This window comes from Haliaeetus albicilla, chromosome 7 (assembly GCF_947461875.1).
Source record: "Haliaeetus albicilla chromosome 7, bHalAlb1.1, whole genome shotgun sequence".
Classification (NCBI taxonomy): domain Eukaryota; kingdom Metazoa; phylum Chordata; class Aves; order Accipitriformes; family Accipitridae; genus Haliaeetus; species Haliaeetus albicilla.
Window position 1 is genome coordinate 30,532,238 of NC_091489.1, and position 20,356 is coordinate 30,552,593.

Below are 20,356 nucleotides of genomic sequence, written 5' to 3' on the forward strand. Positions count from 1 at the left end.
GATCAGTTCCAGGCCTCATCTCACCTGCAGTATTATCATAAAGACCATGTTCACCTGCAGCCACAAGATTACTCTACACACCTGTCCACACAGGTCAGTATTTGCCCTTAACAATAACAAAAGGGTCAGAAAACTAGTCCTGTATCTGCAGAAGCAGGCAACACCTTGGGTCTCGCAGTTAGATCCTCCTCCAAAAAACATAAGCTTCAGCCAAGTAGGATAACAAGACACAGAAAGAAAAAAGGAAAAGGAAACCAGCTCAGAAGTCCCTCTTCTTCCACATACTTGTGTGGATGAAAGAGACCTAGATGAAGAACAAGGCACTATTACAGAATTACTTACAGAATACTGAATTCGCCAAGTGAATCAGATTCTCATTTTTGGTCAGCCTTCACTGCAAGTATTTAGACAACTCTACTGGTGATCATAACCGTGATAAGGCTGCATAGGGTAAGAGAAGGGGAGTTAATCCAGGCAGGCTGACGTTCCTCAGCCCAAGAAAGCAGGCAGGACCATAAGTAAGAGAAGCTTCAAATCCAATCTTCTCCCGTTTCTGGATTTTCAGAAAACAACACAACTTGCACACTTCCCCTCTGCTTTTCAGCCACCTACAAGAACAACACTATTTTGCCCAGATTCCCCATATCATTATGCTTGCTAAGTTTCAACGACAAAGTTCATTAAGCACGGCTGACTGCTAGAGTATCTGGAAAGTAAGACTCATGCAGAGAATAGCTATTTTACACACTTAAAGGTATCAGTGTTATTATGACTCTGCCTGTGGCTACTTGCTGAATTAGTGGACACCAGTGGGGCTTTAAGAAATTGTGTTGGGGTTTCTTCTTCCTGCCCCCAAAGTGCTCTTGTCCTCATTTTAGGCTGCCACTGTTAGTAACAACAGGGGTTCTAAGCCTTGGCCCTCCTGAAAGTAACTTCAGACTGAAAAAACGGAATGGTCTGTATTTAAAAAGATTCCCTTGTTTCACTTACCATCACTTTCGCTCTTACTTTTTAAATCTTCCATCCATGTTGGAATATTTTTCAGTGCAACATAATCCCTTAAGTACTCTTTGCGTCTTTCTTCCAAGGTCATCTTCAGCAAACGCTCTGTTTAGGGGAAAGAAATAAAAAAGGGTTTGCAAGCTTTCATATATTCTTGCATATTAGCCAAGTAGTGACCAATTAAGTGTCCTTGATGCAATTAAATGCCATTTGAGAGAACCAAGAACAGATGATTCAATGAGTTACAAGTAATAGGAGCTAAACATGGAGCATCTAAACAACTGCATGCACCTATTTCTGGATATCCCAGTTCAGCAAGAAGAAATGCATCTTCACCACACTCATGGCTGTCCAGACTTCCTCCCCACATCGCTACTCTGCCTCTTGCTGCCACTTTAATTCAAGGAACAGAGCACTAACAGCAAGTTTATTAAGTAGGGAATTGTTGTTTTATAGAGAATTTTCAGGTATTAAAGTCTATTCTTTAGATGCTGCATTTGCAAACCAGAACTTCAAAAAAAGAAAAGTTAGGAAGATCAAAATTAAAACGTTTTTACTGAAACAAGTTTACCAATGCCAGCAAGTAAAAGCAAGGAGCATGGCATGAAATTAACAAAGTGCTACTATATGACAAAAGAAAAAAACAACTAAAGCAAACCTTATGCCACTTTCTAGATGGCTGGGGTGATAAGAAAGGCATTTTTGTTTGGTTCATTTTTTTGTTCCGCATGTAATTTCCAGCATGAGAAAACTGCTGTCATTTGCTTTAGACACATCCAGTGGCATTTAATCCCATTTTGGGCCAAAAATCAGCAGCTGTAGAAAATACTAGGGTATCTGTTAGGTACCCAGGAGTAACACAAGTATGTAAGTTTGACAAATTTTGGTTCAACATAATCCCAAGCGCTAGGGAAGCCCACTGCCATCCACTGACTAAACATGTTTCTACAAAGCAGACCAGGATCAGCATGAACTCCATCTGCTGGATTTCAAGTGCTGCAAAACAGAAGGTGGGTTTACAGTGAGCAGCATGGGTTAAGCTTTAGAGATTTTTATTTGAGCTTTAATGTGACACACTTGGTTACCACACTAAAACACATATGGGTGGTTGTTTTCTCCTGAGAAAGTTACCACATCTTTTTTCAAACATTTAGTGAAAAGCAAAGCCTCCAAGATTGTATCATTATGATGGCTACTGCCAACTTTACTCTTCTTCAGACCTTGCTATAAATGGACTAAGTTCTAAGATAAGAAAAAAAAACAGCCCAATAACCCAACACTGCAAACCCCAGCACTTCAGCAAGACCCTGCACCCGATTTTTGCAGCCACATCTTCTCCCTTCCCATCCCATCAGTGCGTAGTATTAGCTCAGCACAGGATGCAGAGCTTTTCCCCTTCCAAAAGGGAAGGAAAAAAAAACCAAAACGACAAACCCCAAACTATAGAGAGTATCACAACACCCACACACTAATCAAGTTTCTGAATCTGTTTTCACCGGTGGCACTGTACTACTATTACCATACTAATAGTTTTTCTTGACACATTAATCAGTAATAAACACCCTTTGACAATTCAAGAGTTTTTAGGTGTGTAAGGGAGGACTAGACCCTTATTATATGACTTTGGCATAAAGGACTAGATGGCCACGAAAAGACTATTTTCATCTCAAGCTGAAGGAGCAGTGAGTTGAACATGGAAACTGCTTCTCAGATCTAAACTTTAAAGAAAGAAAAAGAAGATCACTTTCAGTGGGTTTGGGATTTTATTTTTTTTTGCAAAATAAAGTCTCCTAATTATGCAGGCTGCAATCAGCACAGTCCAATAATCAAAGGCAGGTTTTGAGCACAGGTTCCCTTATAAAAATAAGTTTATTTTGATATTTTTGACAGTATTACTGATTTCTTCAGTTGGCAAAGAAATTTCTCTCCCATTATTCAGGCTCAGTATCTTAACTGCATATTTACAAATGCAAAAGTAAAGCTAATGTGATTAGGATTGCCATTATGCACAACAGATAACGCACTTAACTCCACTTTCTTCAAGCATACAAACCACCAAGTATTTAACATGCACATTAGACATACTACAGAAAGGCAAACCTGAGAGACTGTGTGCTTGTGCATGTCAGGTTTGAGGGACTGACAAGCAGAGGAAGTTTAACTGCCTTTTGCTGAAGAGGTTACAGGGCCAATTCTGTGCCTTCAAAACACAAGTTCCTCTCTGTAAGAAGGTTTTACAAAACTTTGCTCTTGCAAGTCAGCAGCAAGAACTTAAACTGGGTTCTAATCATACACAAACCTCCTGGAAAATGCTTCCAACAGCTTTAGCTGCAAATACAGTTTTCTGCCTGTAGCTTTATGAATCGCCTTTGAAAGTTTGTGGGCAGACCAGTCCTGTGTCTAAGGCTGTGAAATCAACTCCAGTCCCAGTGCAACTCTGTTTCAGGTGTCCTCAAGCAAGATCCTCCCTGGGATAACATGGGCCAATCCTTAATTACCAAGAAAGTAATTAAGAAAAGCAAGTGTATTGTCAGTGGGTTTGAACTCAATATTTAGCAATCAGTGCATTTTCTTTTTTAAAAAAAAATGTTCTTCAGAATATAAAAGGCTGAGAACAATTGCACTCAGAACTTCCTGGGAAGAGTAGAACCAGCAAGCACAGCCAGCATTACAGGGGTTCAGGCCTGGGAAAGGTAAAGGCAGACCTAACAAAAGATTTGATTTCAAAAAGTACAATCTTTGTAGGAAGGAAAGAAGGTGGGCTTCTATAGTTTTCCTCTCTAGTAAAGAAGGTACATGGTAAGAACAGTCACACAGGGCTACAAGCTGAAGAGCAATGCCAACTACAAACACGGAAGTTTTTTCTGCCCTCCTCACTCAAAACACCCAGGGCCTGCATTATTAGCATGGTGCTGGAAAGCAGTTACTGGAGCAGAAGACTGGCAAATGCTGTTTGTTCTCACTAGGCAAAGAGACATTGAGTTCTGGCCAGCCAGCACTCACAAACATGCTGCCCTGGATAGAAAAATCTCGCCAGCAGTTGTGAGCTCTGGTTTGCATTCGTAACATCACCGTACTGACGGAGGCCACCATCCTCATAGCTAACTAAGAAAACAAAAGCGTGCCTGCAGGTCAGGTTTCCAGCTTACTCTCCAGGCCCTCCACTCAACCCTCCTTACCAAGGGTTCAAGTTCACATGCCAGGCAGGCTATGAATTCACACAGACAACAGCAGAGCTGGAAGAGACAAGTGGGAGTAATGGCAACACTCACCAGAGCCTACTAGAAACCTTTCCCTATCTACCCCCAGTACAAAAACCAGCATTATTTTTTTTTAAGGTAACGACATACAGCATTAAGGACTTGCACAGGGAAAGTCAGTTACAATTGATCACACATAAGCAATGCCTGAGAAGATTTAACAGTATCTTCCCTGGAGAAAACAGAAATTTAAAACATCTGGTAGAAATTTGTTGCCTCAGCTTAACTATAGAAACATGCCTTGGAAGACACTTTTGAAAGAAAAAAAGTAAGCAACAAAACTCACTTCGTTTGAGAAGAGTTTGACAGGAGCAGCTAACCTACAGAGAGATCAGTTTATTTGTGTTTTAACAATTTTTCCTTAGAAACGTGCACCTGATTTCTGCCACAGACAAAAAGGATTAATCTCATCCTCAGAGCTGGTCTTCTGCTTCCTTGGCTTGAAATACACACACAGTCGTAGCAGTGATGGAAGAAGAGAAAGAAAACTTAAAATACAAACCACTCATATGTTTTTGTTGTTCTTCTCTCCTCCTTGTATATTTCTAGATTATTTGTAAACCCGCCAGGCAAGAATCGTTTCCTCCTAGCCAATGTAAATATTATGCTTCCACTGTGTAAATTTCTCTTTATTTTTACGTTGCTCTCCACGTGATCAAGATAAAGTATCAAAATGGCAAGGTCTGCATAAAATGCTTGTCCCACAGTTTTCACGCTTTGGAGTTTGGTTGGGGTTTTATAAACTGAGACTACACAGGGTGCAGGTCCTTAAAAAAAATAAAAGGAATAAATGTTTCCTACCAGGGGCGTATGTGCTTTGAGAGCCCCCATACCCCAAACATTTCACCCCGGGTCATCAACGCTAGTAGCTAAACTTAAGTGCATTACACCAGTAATACCAATAAACCACGTTTTCCCTGGAACGCAGGCGCATTAAAATGAAAAAAGGCACGTTTTGACGTTATGTGCCGAACTTTTCGACCTGAAAGACTTCCACAAGGTGACTTAGGGGCGGGAAGCCCTCAGGAGAGGGGCCGTTATCCTCCGCCCCCCCTCGCTCCCCTCAGCCCCAAGGCCCCTCTCCTTACAGGCAAAGTTAGTCAGCAATAACCGAGGGGCGGGGAACACCCCCAAATCCCGCACACGCGGCGGAGGGACGCACCCCAGGTGTGCGGGATTTGGGAGTGTTTCAGGTAGGAGACCTCAGGGGCAAGGGCGGAGAGCACGGAGCGCACACACGCACCCCTCCCCCACCCCGTCCCTCAGCCCCGGGCAGCGGGAAGCGCCGCCGGACACCCCCCCGGCGAGGCGACAGCTGCTCTGAGGGGACGGGACCCACACACACACTACCCGCCCTCCCCCCACGACTCAACGTGAGGTAAAGGCGGGAGAAGCGGGCCCGGGCCCGGTACCGGGAGGCGGGAAGGGCGGTAATACCTTTCTCCTCCCGCCAGAGCTTTTTCCGCTTGTTGCCGGGGTACATGGTGGTGTGGCTGGCGGCGGCTTTGAGCTGCAGGTTCCCCAGGCTCACGAGGGGGTGGACGAGACGCCGCGCCAGAGCCGACCGCTACCGACGCCGCGCGCCGCTGTCTGCTGCTGCCGCTCCCGCGCCCCGCCGGCTTCGGCTCCGCGCCCGCCGCCCGGCTCCGCACGGCGCCCGTCAGCTGGGTCACGCCTCGCTCTAACCCGACACCCCCGCAGCGCCCGCCCCCCTCCCCGCCGCCCGTTGGCTCCGGCAGACGCCGCTCAGCAGCCCCCTCCTCCGCCCGCCGCCGCTGCCGCCGCCGGACCCGGCCCGGCGCGCGTACCGGCCGGGAGAGGCCTGAGCGCGGTGGCGGGGCGGACGGCGGTGCTGGGTTGGGGGGGGTGGGGGGGCCGCCGGGGCGAGCAGGTGTGGTGAGTGCTTGGGTGCGACAGTGGCCGCTCTGCGCGGCGGTGACGGCGGCCGCGCCGCGCTCGGTGCCCCCACGGGGCGGGAGCGGGCCGTTCCACCCCACCCCCCCCGCACCCGGTCGCCGTCCCGCCGGCCGCCACCGCCCCCCGCCCCGACTCCTCCGTGGGGGCGGGGCAGAGCGCCCTCTGCTTCCGGGTTGCCGGCCGTTACCGAGTGCGCCGCCGATTGGCCGGGAGGGTGGGAGCCGTTGCTAAGCGACGGCGTCTGGGCCCGGCGAGAGCGCGGCCTGCGGGCCGGGGCCGGGCGCGGCGGGGCCCGGCAGAACCCGCCCCGCCTAGCCGAGCGCTCCGGCCCCGGAGCGTCTCCCGGCCTTCCCCTGTCGCGCGTGGGGGACGCCGTCGCCGCAGCGGGACTGGAAGCGCAGCCGGCCCGGGCGCCTCGGTACGAGGGGGAAACGACTGCCGCGGTCGGTTTAAACATAGGTGCCGGGCTGAGGTTAGAGGGAGCAGGCGGCTCCACTCGCGTGTAGGCGCTTTGATCTCCCCGCGCCGTTGCTGTGAAAAACGGCCGCTTCAGACCCACACCTCGAGCGAGGTCAGTGTCTCCCCGGGTACCGAAGGTTGGGGAAGGCGCGCCTGGGCACCTCCTTCACTCTCCTCCATTTTCCTTACCGAGATTAATTTTTCTCCTTGTCTAAATAAATACGTAAACTTCTGTAGACTAAAGAAATAAATATATAAGCTTCCCTCCAGCTGTACGGATCCTCTTAGCTTCACTTGCATCCATGTGGAGGTAAAGGCCCTTCCTCGTGCAGGTGAACGGATTTGGCCCTGGAACACAGCAGGTGCTGGCAGGTGCTTAACTTGGAGCTTCGCAGGAGTTACGAGGAATTGGGGTGAGAAAGGACATCCTCACGGCCTTCATCTGCCTCGTAATGCTTCCGAACCAACACAACTTTACCTATAAAGAGTAGTTCACGATGGGACGTAGACATCAGGTTGAAGTCAAGTGTATGAAGGTGTCCACATCTGTCCACATGAAAAAGGTACCGTTTCAGCTAAATCATACAGAGAGGATCTTATGTACACCTTCTGGTCAAGAACGGGTTTTTCTTTGGTGATACACTCTTTTGCGTGACCGGTAACAAGGAAAGGTGAGGCACATCATAGCAACCTTTCAAGTTCTTTTCTTATAGTTTCTGATAAACAAACACATTAGCACCTCTACTATTATCATTAGTCTTAGGTCGTAGTACAATTCATTACAGCAAAATCCTGAGTCTTATCACACTTACTGATGCAAGGGAGCACTTGGAGTTTACCTTTTAACCAGTTAAAAATCAGACTAAGATTCCTCTTTACAAAGCATATTTAAATATTCGTATTAGATCACCTCCTAAGGGTGTGTTACTATCTTCTATCTTGATTTCTTCACTTGGCCCAGGTGATGTGCTTTGGTAGCCCAAGCACAGTTTTTTCATCTTAATAATAAAAATGATAGAGAAGCCAACAGGTAAACAGGCATTAAAAAAAGAGATCTTGTTTCAAATCATGCTTGCTTGCGTGATGTGGAGCAAATATTTGAACCCATATCATAGATCACTGCATATTCAGCAAGCTACTGAATATTCTAGTGTCCTGTGGGATCTGTTCTGCATTTTATAAATCAATGTTTATTGGACCAGAAGGAGAGAGAGAGAAAACTTAACTCTCTTCCGTAAAGGGCATCTGCACGCATTCTTCAGTTTCACTTGTAAAAGCATCTACAATAGCCATAATTCTGGCAAGTATGTACATATATAAAAGGAATAAAATTATGAAGCCTGATGTTGACACCAGCACCAAAATGGAAGACCTGATAAAAGATGAGAAGAAAACTCTTCAACGTAAAAATAGAAATGTTCAAATGTTCTAATTCCAGTAAGAAAATTATTATTGCATTTTACTTATTTTTCCTCAGTTACTGGTGGTACAGTTGATTACACTGAAGCAGTATGAAATTATGTCAGTAACTTCAATATGAGCATGACCTGTCCTTTGCTTCTTACACTTGTTGATTCTGGAGGCCTTAAACCTTCCAAAGATCACTGATCTTCCAGGTCAAGTAAAATCGTAAGTCATTTCCCAGCTAACTTGGGCTAGGTCTTCCACACTGTTCCTGAATAGGAACAAAACGTTCAGCTTTGTAGATATGAAACATGAATAAACATTCCACAGCTGTCTGCAAGGATGCAATTCCCACAGCCAGAGCTAGAATAATATATGGGAAATCAGCTGTTAGAAATGCTGTTTGGGGAACACACCCAATTTCTTTATAAAGAAAGATGTTTTTCCCTGGATGACTACACGTAATGCCTGCCATGAATTAATTTTAAAGGGACAAAGGTACAAATATATCAGACTTTCTCTCTGACAAGTTTGTGGCTCTCAGTCTGTGGAGGCAAGAAAATGTCCACACGACGAGAATAATAATCCTGCTCCCTGGATGCTGGCAGCAGACTAACACACTGCAATGAACTCAAAGGAAAGCAGGGAACAAAGTGTAGACCATGTCTTTTTCTTCCTGCCACAGACTAACAGGCACAGGGGCATAACATTAAATATAAATACTTTTTTTTTTTCTTTCATAACATCACTGATGAGAAATTTAGCCTGAAGTGGAAAGTTGGCCCATTGTTACCAAGCAAGGTATGTCTCCCAACAGATAGCAACCTAAAAGCGGAGTGATGCTTAGACACAATGTTAATTTGTATAACACACAATACAGTAATTAACTTCTGCCTCTAGGCAGACACTTAACTGTCCATGTAAATAGATGAGATTGTACACTAGATTTCCAGCGAAGACTAGAGTGAGCATGAAGAGAAATCCCAGGAGATGCTAATGGAGAAGAACAGAGGACAAGTCTACACAAAAACCACCAGTGCAATGGCCAGAAAAGTAAGAGCAGAAGCACTAGGATGGAAGCAGGGAAGTCAACGGCAGTGATCTTTGAGAGAAGCAATGGAGAGAAGTGATCGGCAGTATCACAGGTGGTGGGAAAATTTATATAAAAAGCAACATTTCTGTACTTGGATGAAAACCAATCAGGCTGCAAAATAGGAGGTTATTTTTCTGAGAAAACTGTAGTAAGCCGTGTACACGGCAAGCTAAAGCAATGCTCAGAAGGCTTAAAAATGTTCTGTTGAAACAATGAGCATGAAAATGAGACTGATAGGAAATTAGTGTTTGTCTAATGATCTGGGTGTATTTAGTCCATCCAAGGCCTAGTGACACTGGTGACATTCTACAGAGGAAGACAAGAAAACTGGGAAATGTCAAAAAGTAGCATTTAAGAGATATATAGCCTGGGCAGAATATAGATTTCTGCTAATAGCTGTAAAATGAACATTTAACATATGGATAAAGTAATGACTGGTTAGAGAGTTCCTGTTAGAGTTATAATAGGAAATGTAAATTAATAAGAGAGTGAATAGTACACTGTATAAGTGAATAAATGTACCAAAGGAGAGCTAAAGCTTCAATTCAAACTGCTGGATCATTCAACCAAGCTAGCATTAAGGCACCTACACACAGCATTACAATCACCATCAACCATCTTGACCAAAATAAAGGCAGTGTCATGGGAGATGCCACACTGAGCCTATAGTGGAGTAAAGCCAAGCAGATTTAGGTCCCTGGAGGAGGCAGGTTGTGGCCACTGGATGAGCAGTGGCTCGTGGGTGCCAGTTGTGATGTGGGATACATGGCACACCAGAAGAGAGGAAAGAGAGGGTTGGTCTGAGATGCAGATCTTAAAGGAAGGATAAAAATACCAGTTGCTGGAGAAATGCAGAGGACGGGAATGGAAGTTGGCTGTTCCAGATCTTGATAGTCTTAAAAACATTTGAAAAATTCTGTGCAAAAGAGGGAAGGGCACATAGTCATGGCAAACTGATGCCACCTTTGTGAACACAACACAATGCAGGGCCAGGGCCTGTGTTTGTGGGCATTGAACTGAGGGCAGCAGAACTGAGCAGTTTTGTGAGAAAAGCCTCAATGTTTAACAAGAAGAAAATTTATATCTTCTTCATCACAGAAGCAACTGTCAGAAGCTCCGGCCCATAAAACGGTTTAAAACAGGCCTGTGAACTACACATAGCCTGTAAAGTAGGTATGTTTGTTTCAAAGGTCATGTAACATGAGTTACCTGGAGTAAATTCTTACTTCCTTGTACTTCACTTCAAAAAGCATGTTTATACAGATAATAAAACTCTTCTATTTGCAGTAAATGCTATCACAAAAAAAAAAAAAAAAGTATATTTGTTTCTTTGGTTGGTTTGGGGTTTTTTTGGGTTGCGTTTTTTGTTTGGTTGGTTTTTAATAATGTACAGTAATGATTGTACAGCCATGTTTACCTCATTTTTCAGATTTTATATTTTCATTTTCTTTATTATTTTATAAAAATCTAAACCAACAAAATAGTACACAATCTGCAAACAGAATCCATAGATAAACTAATTTTTCAATCTTTTTACCTAAAAGATTTTTTTTATCTCGTCTAACACAAAATATTTGAGATTTTCTTCTTTTTTTTTTTTTTTTTTTTAACTAGAGACTGTCTTGGTTATGAATTCATTTCAAGAGCTTCTTGTACTGCTACAAAGTTAAATGCTGGGGCACAAAAGAAAAAAATGAAATTAAGAGAAATTAAAAAGACAGTAAGCACTCCTTTTCATTGTGTACAATGGAAAGTAGCCCTTTAATTCATCGGTATTTACATTGTTTATTCAACTTTTCATTGAATACAGTGAAAAAGGAAAAGATGAAATTAAGATGTCTTAAAAAAATCTTAAATATTTTTGAATTTTCATCATATAAATATTTTAATTAATTGACAAAAATTTTAAATTCAAATTTAAATTGAGATTATTTCCTCAATTTCTACATCACTGAAAAAAAAAAGGCAACAGAATGTAATGGACAACAGTTTCACATGTTGAGAGGAAGTTCATTCCTCATATATGTGAGGGTACATTTTTAAATGTATAATTTCAGTAGCTATTAAAAAAAATGATGTATTATACCAATAACAGAGCAATATAAAAATCTAAAATGGATTTATAAATTATTTATATTTAATAAAAATGTATCTTAACTGTCATTATTCTTACTTATCAAAGCTTGCTTGTATAGCAAACTGTTATGCATGGTCTTGTTGATTTTGATTCAAGCATGTGCCAATGCACACTTCCACCACAGGAAATTCGAATGCAATCTTACAGCCCTTGTACATTAACTATGAAGTCTTTCCCTGTCCATTCATGTAACATGCTAAAACTGCTCTGAGTTCTTTTCACAAGGCTTCCACAGTATCGTTGATAAAATGTCACCTTTTATTAGCATGTTCACTCTCAGATAAGCTAATGTGCATTTAAAACATAAAATGCACATCATCCATCTTTTATTTGACAGTTGCATCCTACCTTCTGAACTTTCAAGCTACTAGCACACCTGGGTCAAGGTTCTGTTAATAAAATGATTCCTAGTGACAGGTAGAGTGGGAGTTAACTGACTACAAGCATTTGATAAACTATTACCTGTAATTTCTCTGGTTTGTTGCCTTGGGCAACTGAGCTAAAGAGGAGGCAAGTAACTACAAGCCCCATTTGTCCAACTGGGTGATTGGAGAGAAAGATGAAAGGCAATATACTCATGTGTTTCTTAGAGCTTTATGATTTTAATCCATTTTGTCAGGGAAATACATTTTGGTCTGTCAAATAATGTGATAACTAAACTATTCAAACAAAGAGAAAAAGAATGTTTCTGTACTGTTGATCAGTTTGTTTATATGATTTTCTATGGGTATTATTTAATGAGTAGTCAGATGCACAGTATTTCAGTTTAACATCTTTTATCCACTAAGGTTATGCTTGTATCTAGAAATGGTCATTTTTGATAGTAAAGAAATAAAACATTAAACACTTAAAACAATTAATTTGAGGTAATTGTTCAAATAATCTAATATAGACACATTATTAAGGGACCCTTATTTTCTAGTATTTAGTTATACACTTGTCTTTATTTGATTTGTTAGAGCATCAAAAACACTTTTGGAAGAGAAATTTATAGATCCTTTGAAGTCAGACCTATTTTCAGTCAACTATTTTGGAAAACTTTGTTCCAACACAGTAATATCCTAACACAGTTTGGTCTTACAATGTAAAGGAATGGAGCATGTTCCCAAACTTTGCAGAAGTCCCAAAACTTAATCACAGTTCAGAAGTATCAGGTGTAATTATGTGTACCATGTGAGACTGGTGCATGTTTTAGTTATTGCAATGGCTACTGTGTTGTAGCTGAAGGCTGCAATATGGTGAACGTTACTGTTCACACCAGTTGTATCCTATGGCCAAAATCCATGTTTGCAAAGGCAAAGGAGAAGGAGTTTTCCAGAGTTTCCAAAAGAACCTCACAGATGTGAATTTTTATGTGCAGCAGAAGACCCAGAAAAAAAAAAGAGAGGAATGTTCAACTTGGGCTTCTCTCTGGGATGAGCATCATATGGAAGAGATAAAAATACAAGGTAAAAAACCCAGCTGTTGATCTAGACTGAAACTGTCTTCTGCTCCTGGAACTATTCCTGGCTCAGAGAGGAAAAGAGGAAGAAAAGAGAAGTGTCGCACCCTGGAGCTGGTTCAATGGAGCGGGGAGTGGAATGCCAAACTGGCACCCAGGTCCCAGCTACCAGGGAGTTTGCCACAGTTCAGATGTTTGTAGTTGTGACAGCGGCACTTGAAGAAGCCTTTTCAGGCTTCTGCCAGTGGCTGCTGGAAACAGAACTACCTTTTAGTCACACTTATTCTGTATCAGAACAAACTGAGACGTATTCCAGAAAGTACTTAATAAAGAGGAAAACTTCTACGCAGGAAATCACTTTTCAGTATGCCATTTGAAAATGTGGAATTCCTGCTCAGCCTGCGATGTCCTCAGTAAAAAATGGAGATTGAAAACACAAATAGAATGAAACAGTCAAAGTGACCTCAATACAGAAGAACAGAGAAAAAAGCAGGACTTAACCATGTGCTCAAACTTAAAGTACATAAAAGTAATTCTACTGACTTCAACTGACACTGTTGACGTACTATACAACTGTTAGGAAGTTGACCTCTGCTGTGCAGAACCTTCTTATAATCAAGAGAGTCACATCATCGAGTGGCTTTGCAAGGACAGAAGATAATTAAATGCGGTCACATCTAGCAGAGGAAAGCATTGTATTAATCTGCAGTATTAGTAGAAATATTTACTAATTATAAAATTCCTTAAATGATTGTATCTTTTCTTTCCAGAAAAACAACATCTTGGCATTAGAAAGGTTTACATGGGGTGACTATTTGAAGAGGTAGATGGATGCATTTTGTTGGTTTGGTTCTTCCATTGTCATTGCACACATCTACATCTATGCTTTGATTTGTATTTTAAGACTGCAAAGGGCAGAAGGCGAGTGATTTATTCTAACATGCTATGCCAAATCCCCCAGTCTACAGCTGAGCAGCTGGGACTAGTTGGGCTGGGAACTAATTGGTTGCTAAAAACAATAAAAGATGGGAGTACTTTTAAAAGACATCTAACATGCTGACTGTATAAAATTAGACCGAAATGACATTATTAAAGAAAGCTTTCAAGTGTCAAAAATGAAAGAAGGTCATATATACTCCACTGAGGAAATCTAGACCACACCAGATGGGACATCCACTTTCATTATTCTGCTATTTTATATGTTTTGTCTTTTACAACAATTTTGTAGCCAGACAGAAAAAATAAAGCTAAGAGTTTATGGTTGTGAGTTGAAAGTATGAACACAGAGACTAAATAAAAGATGTAAGAATTGGAAAGACAAGTCAAAATTTTAACATTATATATAGTGCAAAACTAGTACAAAATAGTTATTGATGAAAACCTAGGCTATCTTGAATGTAAATGTTATACATCTTACTATTTTTGTTTTAACAGATATCATGTATCATAAAAATTGGTGGAATTACACCACTAAAAATATATGTTTAGTTCATATGTAACAAGAAATAACTGAATTAATTTTTCAACTCTTTGCCTTTCCATCTCTTTTCTTTGCTTGCTTGCTTGGTTGGTTTTGGCTTTTTTGCCCTCCAAATGATGCCATCTATTCATGGCTATCTACTCTCACCATTTCTGATTGATTCTGCTGTTTTAAATTCATCAATTCCTATGCACCTTTTGTAGATTGGAGGCAAATCTTTTCTCAAAGCACATTTCAGTTACAAAAGCACATCTGCTAATTAACGTTAGCGAGATAGCGCTTGCGATACATACAGAATCATAGCTTGTACAAAATAAAGGAATCACAAACTCACTGTGGCTGGAGGGCCTACAGGAGGTCTCTAGTCCAAGTTTTTGCCTAAAGCAAGGTTGCACTGAATTCACATCAGGGTGCTCAGGGCTTTTACAAGTTGGGTGCTGAAAACCTCTGGGGATAGTGGATCCACAGCCTCTCTGGGCAACCTGTCCCAACCTCTGCTGGCTTTGCTGAAGTTTATAACCATCCTTCTCACATTTTCATCTAGAGACAAGTTTTAAAACAATAGTTTAAGAATTTCAGTTCAAGCAACTGATATACCACAATACATAAAACGATATGAGTGCATCACCATTACGCTATACCTTTCTTGAACTACATTCACTTTGTCTGTTGCCTTGGACTTCATGCAGGATTGCATGGCTTTTGGGCACAGAACTGTATCTTTTTACTTGTATGGAGTCCACCATGAAAAAAAAGGCGTGGGGGGGGGGGGGGGGTGTCTTTCAACTTTGTTGAAGCAATGGCATGGTTATTTTTCTTTCTAATTTTACTTTGCTCTTTTGTCTTCTCTTGCATTTTATTTGCTTTGCCTAACCTCTCATATTGTTTCTTGCTCACCTTTCTGTTAGTAGTACACTCTATTTTTATCGCCTGTAAATACAACACATACTCCTGCTCCTTTTCTTATAATGCTTCCAGCACTGTGAAAGCATATCTACATTTTCCTTATATTTTTCTTTCATCTTAATGCACTATACCCCATATCCACTTCACTACTTTCCTCTCAACTAAATTGTTCTAAATTATTTGTTTGGTGTGAAGGGAGAACAGTAACGTAATGTAAATAACTGCTTTACCTTTGATCACCTGGGTATCATAACAGTTTGTGTTTTTAGTTTCATTATATCACTTAGTAAAAATTAGTTCATAACTTGGGAGTACAGGTTTTATAGGAGATTCACAATAATACTCAGCCTGAATGCTGGTAATTAAAATGTCCTCTCCATCAATTGTATTTTATTGCTTTGTGTACTAAATAGCACATCACTGTATCATTGACATTATAGTGTAAGATATACTAGGAAAGTAGGATATTTACATCATAATTCTTAGATGTTTTACTTCTGACTTTCATTTTTTTATAGTACTCATCACCTTTAGCTTTAATGTATATTTTACCTCATTACAATATTTTTTGTGGCTAGTATATTAATGGCTTTTCCTAACGTGCCCAAATCAGTGCTAATCTTTTTAGTAGTAAACCATAATCCAAAAGTATTTCCTGATCTGTAGGAAACAGGTTTGTTTTTATTTCCCCCATCAAGTTGGTCAAGACCTGTATTATGAGCCCTATTCTGCTTGTATTGAACTTACCAGGAAAACCTCTTTTTATTTTGACTGAGAGTAAATTATTTACCATGGATACAGAATTTCATTTACTACAGTGAATCTGAAGCCTAGGTGCAAACAGTATTAGAGAAAGCAGGGAGTATAAAACGTTTCACTCCTGCTATCAGCTGGATAGGACTATAATGATGGTCACAGCCCCTTCTCCTCTGAGGATCTCTGTGATCTGGTCACGTTACCACCATGGCTCTACAATGCTGTCTTCCATCAGGTCATTTTCTGGCTGTACAGTAACGCAGAAGGTGTTTGCATTGTGTATCCTCTTCCACAGGTCATCTACAAGCTTCACAAATGTCCTGATACCCTTTTTATTGTAAATCCTTCAGTACTTATATACAACAAGAAGTACAGTTAAGGCTGATATATAGCAAAGTCTCCAAATCATCTGTTCTGGAAAAAATGCAGACTTTCTGCCTGCTCATGCATAGCAGTCTAGGGGATAAATGGCTGGCTAACCAGGGAAACACTACTTCATTTATGGTTATTCACGTAGGTGGTTACAGCTATGTACTACATTCTGCCTTTTGTTATAGGTTGGAAAATGAATTTAATCTTTTTTTCTAATAGCGAACCCTTCCTGGAAGGGGTTCTCTTTCAAGAAGACGTCTGTAGTGTCCTCATTAGAATTCAATCTCTTATATTTTAATAAGTATCCTACAGGGTTATTAAGGTGTTAGAACTATCTCTAAAGAAAAAGAATTACATTATTAGTTAGCAAAGTAAGAAAGTTCGTCTCCCAAATACCTTCTGTTTGAATAGAAACAAAATAGTTTTATACCAAAATGTACCCTCTTACTGCTAACTTGTTTATTTTCAGAAGCAGAAAACACTTTCTTGAAAACCACAGAGAAATAATGTTTCAAAACAAGTAAATGCATCTCAAAGTATAATTTATCAGGATGAAGGTTTAGCCCCTCCAACACTGTCACAAACTGTGTTGCATAGTCATTCTAAATGCGGACATTATCTCTCTTAATAAATTTGAAAAATTTTCTTAAATACTGTTATTTTTTACTAACACTCAGGCTGCATCCACCCAGTTATTTAAAGGCGTCATGGACAGGCAGCAGTCCCACGCATTCACTGTTAAGGGGACCTTTGGACCTGGGCATTAAGTGCCTACCTGGGAAGAAGCCTTCAGGAGGCTCAGGGCAGGCTGCGGTGGTCTCTGGAGCGACCCAAAGCAATGCTATGGAGGCCAGCAGGAGCCGAGAACCTGGTTTAATTGTCCCCTAGGTGCCACAGTAATGAGGTTGGCCAAGCTTGACAGAAAGGAGCATGCACCATTCACATTCATGTAACTGAGCAACAGCGGGAAGTGAGGGTCAGTGACTGCATGGGTCCTGAGTCTTCTGGATGCGGGCATCCTTCAGCAAACAGCATGGTTGATACTCGATTGTGTGAATGACCTGCAGAGCCTGCCACAGCTGGAAGATTACAAAGCAATGACAGTAATTCTAGTCACTCTCTGGGGCACGTGTAGGGATGTGTGTTTCTTGTTGAGCCCTGACTTGGAGGGTTACCATTCCATCTGGAGACTGAGATAATACTTGAGGAAATCGCAGACAGGAACAAGAGAGAGATCAGTTGATAGCCTCAGAGATCCCCCCCAGATGTTATAAAGGACCAGAATAGTGGGAGAGAATTGAAACAAGTGTCCAGAGGGCAGCTGCCACAGAGAAGCTTACATGTGCAGAAGGTGCTAAAGAAATAAGCCTGTGCACTTAAAAGGGCAGCCGCCTGCCTTCACAATTTGGCTGTCCTATGCTGGCCACCACACGTGTCGAGGGCCACGTGTTCCCAAGTGACTTGTCACCAGAAGTAGGAGGAGATGTCAGGTCTGTACTTCACAGCAGCAAAGTCCAGCCACTGTGTCATGCGCCGAGGGGGGAGCAGGACCAGCAGTGGGATACATTGCCTGGGATTTGTCCCCAGGACCTCGCAGAAATCATGCTCCCTCCCACGAGCACACGTCTTGCTACAGATGGATTTACTAGTAATTACTTGAGCCACAAACATCTCCCATCTTCTGTCCATCTTTCTGGTCACCAGTACATAAGTAGTCAGTGAAATACATTTGAACACAGAGCATCTGAAATGGGTAGAACAAATGAGAGCTAGGTTTTAGATCCTGAGTCTTAAACACTGTTTCTTACTGTAAAGTGTTCTTGCATGCGATGGTTGAAAATTTTCAATAAAATTCTTAAAATTATGATATTATTGTGGTGAAATAGATCATTATTATTGGGAAAAAATAAATAGCAATAAGCTTCTGTTATATATAATACCATATAATGTCAGTGTCTTGTATGTTGCTGCTGATGGAAGTACTTTCCAGTTTCTTGCTCTAAGACTGATACATCATTCCAGGTTCTTAAACTAGCAATCAGGTGGAAATGGAAATTCACCAATTCACAGCTAGAGATGCCCCACAATATTGGAGTGCAACTACATTTTGCAGAGTGGTCATTATTTTTGGATCTGCTCATTTCCAGTATCAAAATCAATATCCCATAGATGTGATTTGTGAAGATGCCACTTATTAAATGAGTTCAATTTCAAGTGTTAAGCTATAGCCGTGATGTATATAAGAAGTGCTTATCAAATATTTGCTTCCAGATGTAATTATTTTAGCAGTGAATTTTTAAAATATTATCTCATTTTATGCCTAAATTCAGTTGCACATTGATGTTTTTATTTGAAATAAGAAGCTATATCAAAGAAGGTTCTTATCTATGAACAGTATTATCCTAGGCTGCTCTCCATAAGCTTTTTATTGCTAATCTTTTTCTGCTGGAGACTCACACATATTTTAGACTTTTTTTGCTGATGCTTTGCATGTGGAGCAATAAACAGGTTTATCAACATACAATCCACCTGAAACCAGTTTGTATTTATTAAATAATTCAGTTACTTCTTTGGACATTGCTTAAGTTGGATTTGAAAACAATGTTAACTTTTCTGAATAGGTAAATAGCATGATAAGTAGAAAGAAAAATACCATGTTCATCATGAAGGACTTCTGTAGTTCATGAAATAGTGACAGCTTTGTGTGTATGAAATACATATTCTAGCTTTTTAAAATGTTATCATTATAGACTGCCTCCATAAAGGTAGCAAAACCATTTCCATTATGATTTCTGGTTTTGACACTCATCTTATTTGTTGATCATTTTCCATATTTAACTTCAACCTAAAAATGAAATAACATGAAATGTTACCAAAAAAAAAAAAGTTTAATCACAACAGATTTAAAAACACAAAAGAAACACCTCAAACATGTCTTCTCAGACCTTAATAATAAAATGCTCCTTCTGACAATCTAATTGGACAATTTAGTGAGTTTCTTGTACAAGAAAAGCCAGCTACTTTGACAAAAAAAAAAAAAGGAGTTAGATAAATTAGTAGTTCATGTCATAGACTCAAGTCTTTGCAAAACTTCAGTCTTTTCATGTTGATCTAGTTGTACAAAGTGGGGTAGAAATAGCCTCAGGGAAGAAGAATTCAAGAGTAATGAGGTTAGTTCAAGTAAAGCTAATAGAACAACTCTCTATCAATCCCCTAACACTAAGCTATATATCTAGATGAAGCAGGTAAAATTCACCTTAAACAATCACAGATCAGCTACAATTTACCTGTAGATAAATTGTGTTTTCTACTTCTGTTTTTCTGGTTAAACATACAGCTTAGGATAGTTATTAGAAGTTATGCACCGTAACATTTATGAGAAGTTAAAATGCTACATTAACAGTGGACTGACTTACTTAGAAATATATGACTACATCTGCCTTAGCAGAGTTTTGCAGTCTTCACAATGTTCCACTTTCTATAATAACAATATCTGCTTAACTTTAAAATAGTTTCTTTATGCAATATAGAATAACAGAATGCATTTTAGTTCACCCTGGCCATTTGATGGCAATATATGTGCTAGATATACAATGTCACAAGGATAATTAATTGTGACATTGCCAAAGGGACACAACACTTTTTCTGAAAAATTCTTTACATCTTTCCAAAGGGTCACAGTCAGTATTTCAGCTTTAGGCTGGTTTATTGCCTAGAGCAAATATGATTTTAATAGACTTACTCAAGCTATGGAAAAGGTGATCTAGAATGGTTACATGTTTAAAATGTGAAAAATGTACCAGGGGAAATAGAAATGCTGCTGCGCTTGAACTTCTTCACACAAATAAAGTCTTACCTGAATATAAATGATGTACATTCTTGAACAAGACTGCCAAGCTGAAAACAACAAAGCATATTAATATTATAATACCAAGATGAGATAGCTTGATCTTAGGTTGATAGAAATGATTTAAAGACTAGATTAAGGAGGCCAGTAGAATGCAAATCATGAATAGGAGAAGGTAATGAAAAGCCAGAAAATAGAAATCCTAGCAGTAGTTATTTAGCAAAAAATCAATTTAAACCCACTCTAAAAAAAGTTCCAACTCAGAAACACTAGTGAATTTTT

At 40.6% G+C, this 20,356-nt stretch overlaps 1 protein-coding gene and 1 long non-coding RNA gene across 6 annotated transcripts in view; both read right to left on the minus strand.

Annotated features, from left to right (window-relative positions):
- MACROD2 (mono-ADP ribosylhydrolase 2) overlaps positions 1-6,025 on the minus strand; it is a 942,372-nt gene extending 936,347 nt beyond the window's left edge. For 2 of the 4 annotated variants that reach the window (XM_069787545.1, XM_069787544.1), the window contains exons 1-2: positions 5,700-5,969; positions 991-1,107 (exon numbers count right to left, since the gene is read on the minus strand). In XM_069787545.1, coding sequence (XP_069643646.1) covers positions 991-1,107; positions 5,700-5,745 — 163 coding nt within the window. In that variant the 5' untranslated portion in view covers positions 5,746-5,969. Of the gene's footprint in view, positions 1-990; positions 1,108-5,699 lie in introns of all 4 variants that reach the window. The other 2 variants (XM_069787543.1, XM_069787546.1) reach the window with 2 other exon arrangements.
- Positions 6,026-9,357: 3,332 nt separating this feature from the next.
- LOC138686121 (uncharacterized) lies at positions 9,358-20,176 on the minus strand. 2 transcript variants are annotated; one of them, XR_011325470.1, is made up of 4 exons: positions 20,084-20,176; positions 18,881-19,072; positions 17,003-17,971; positions 9,358-14,733 (listed from the first exon to the last, which is right to left on the minus strand). It is a non-coding gene; the product is annotated as an uncharacterized lncRNA (long non-coding RNA). The 2 variants fall into 2 exon arrangements; XR_011325469.1 differs by lacking the exon at positions 20,084-20,176 and having other exon boundaries at positions 18,881-19,779.
- Positions 20,177-20,356: the final 180 nt, after the last annotated feature.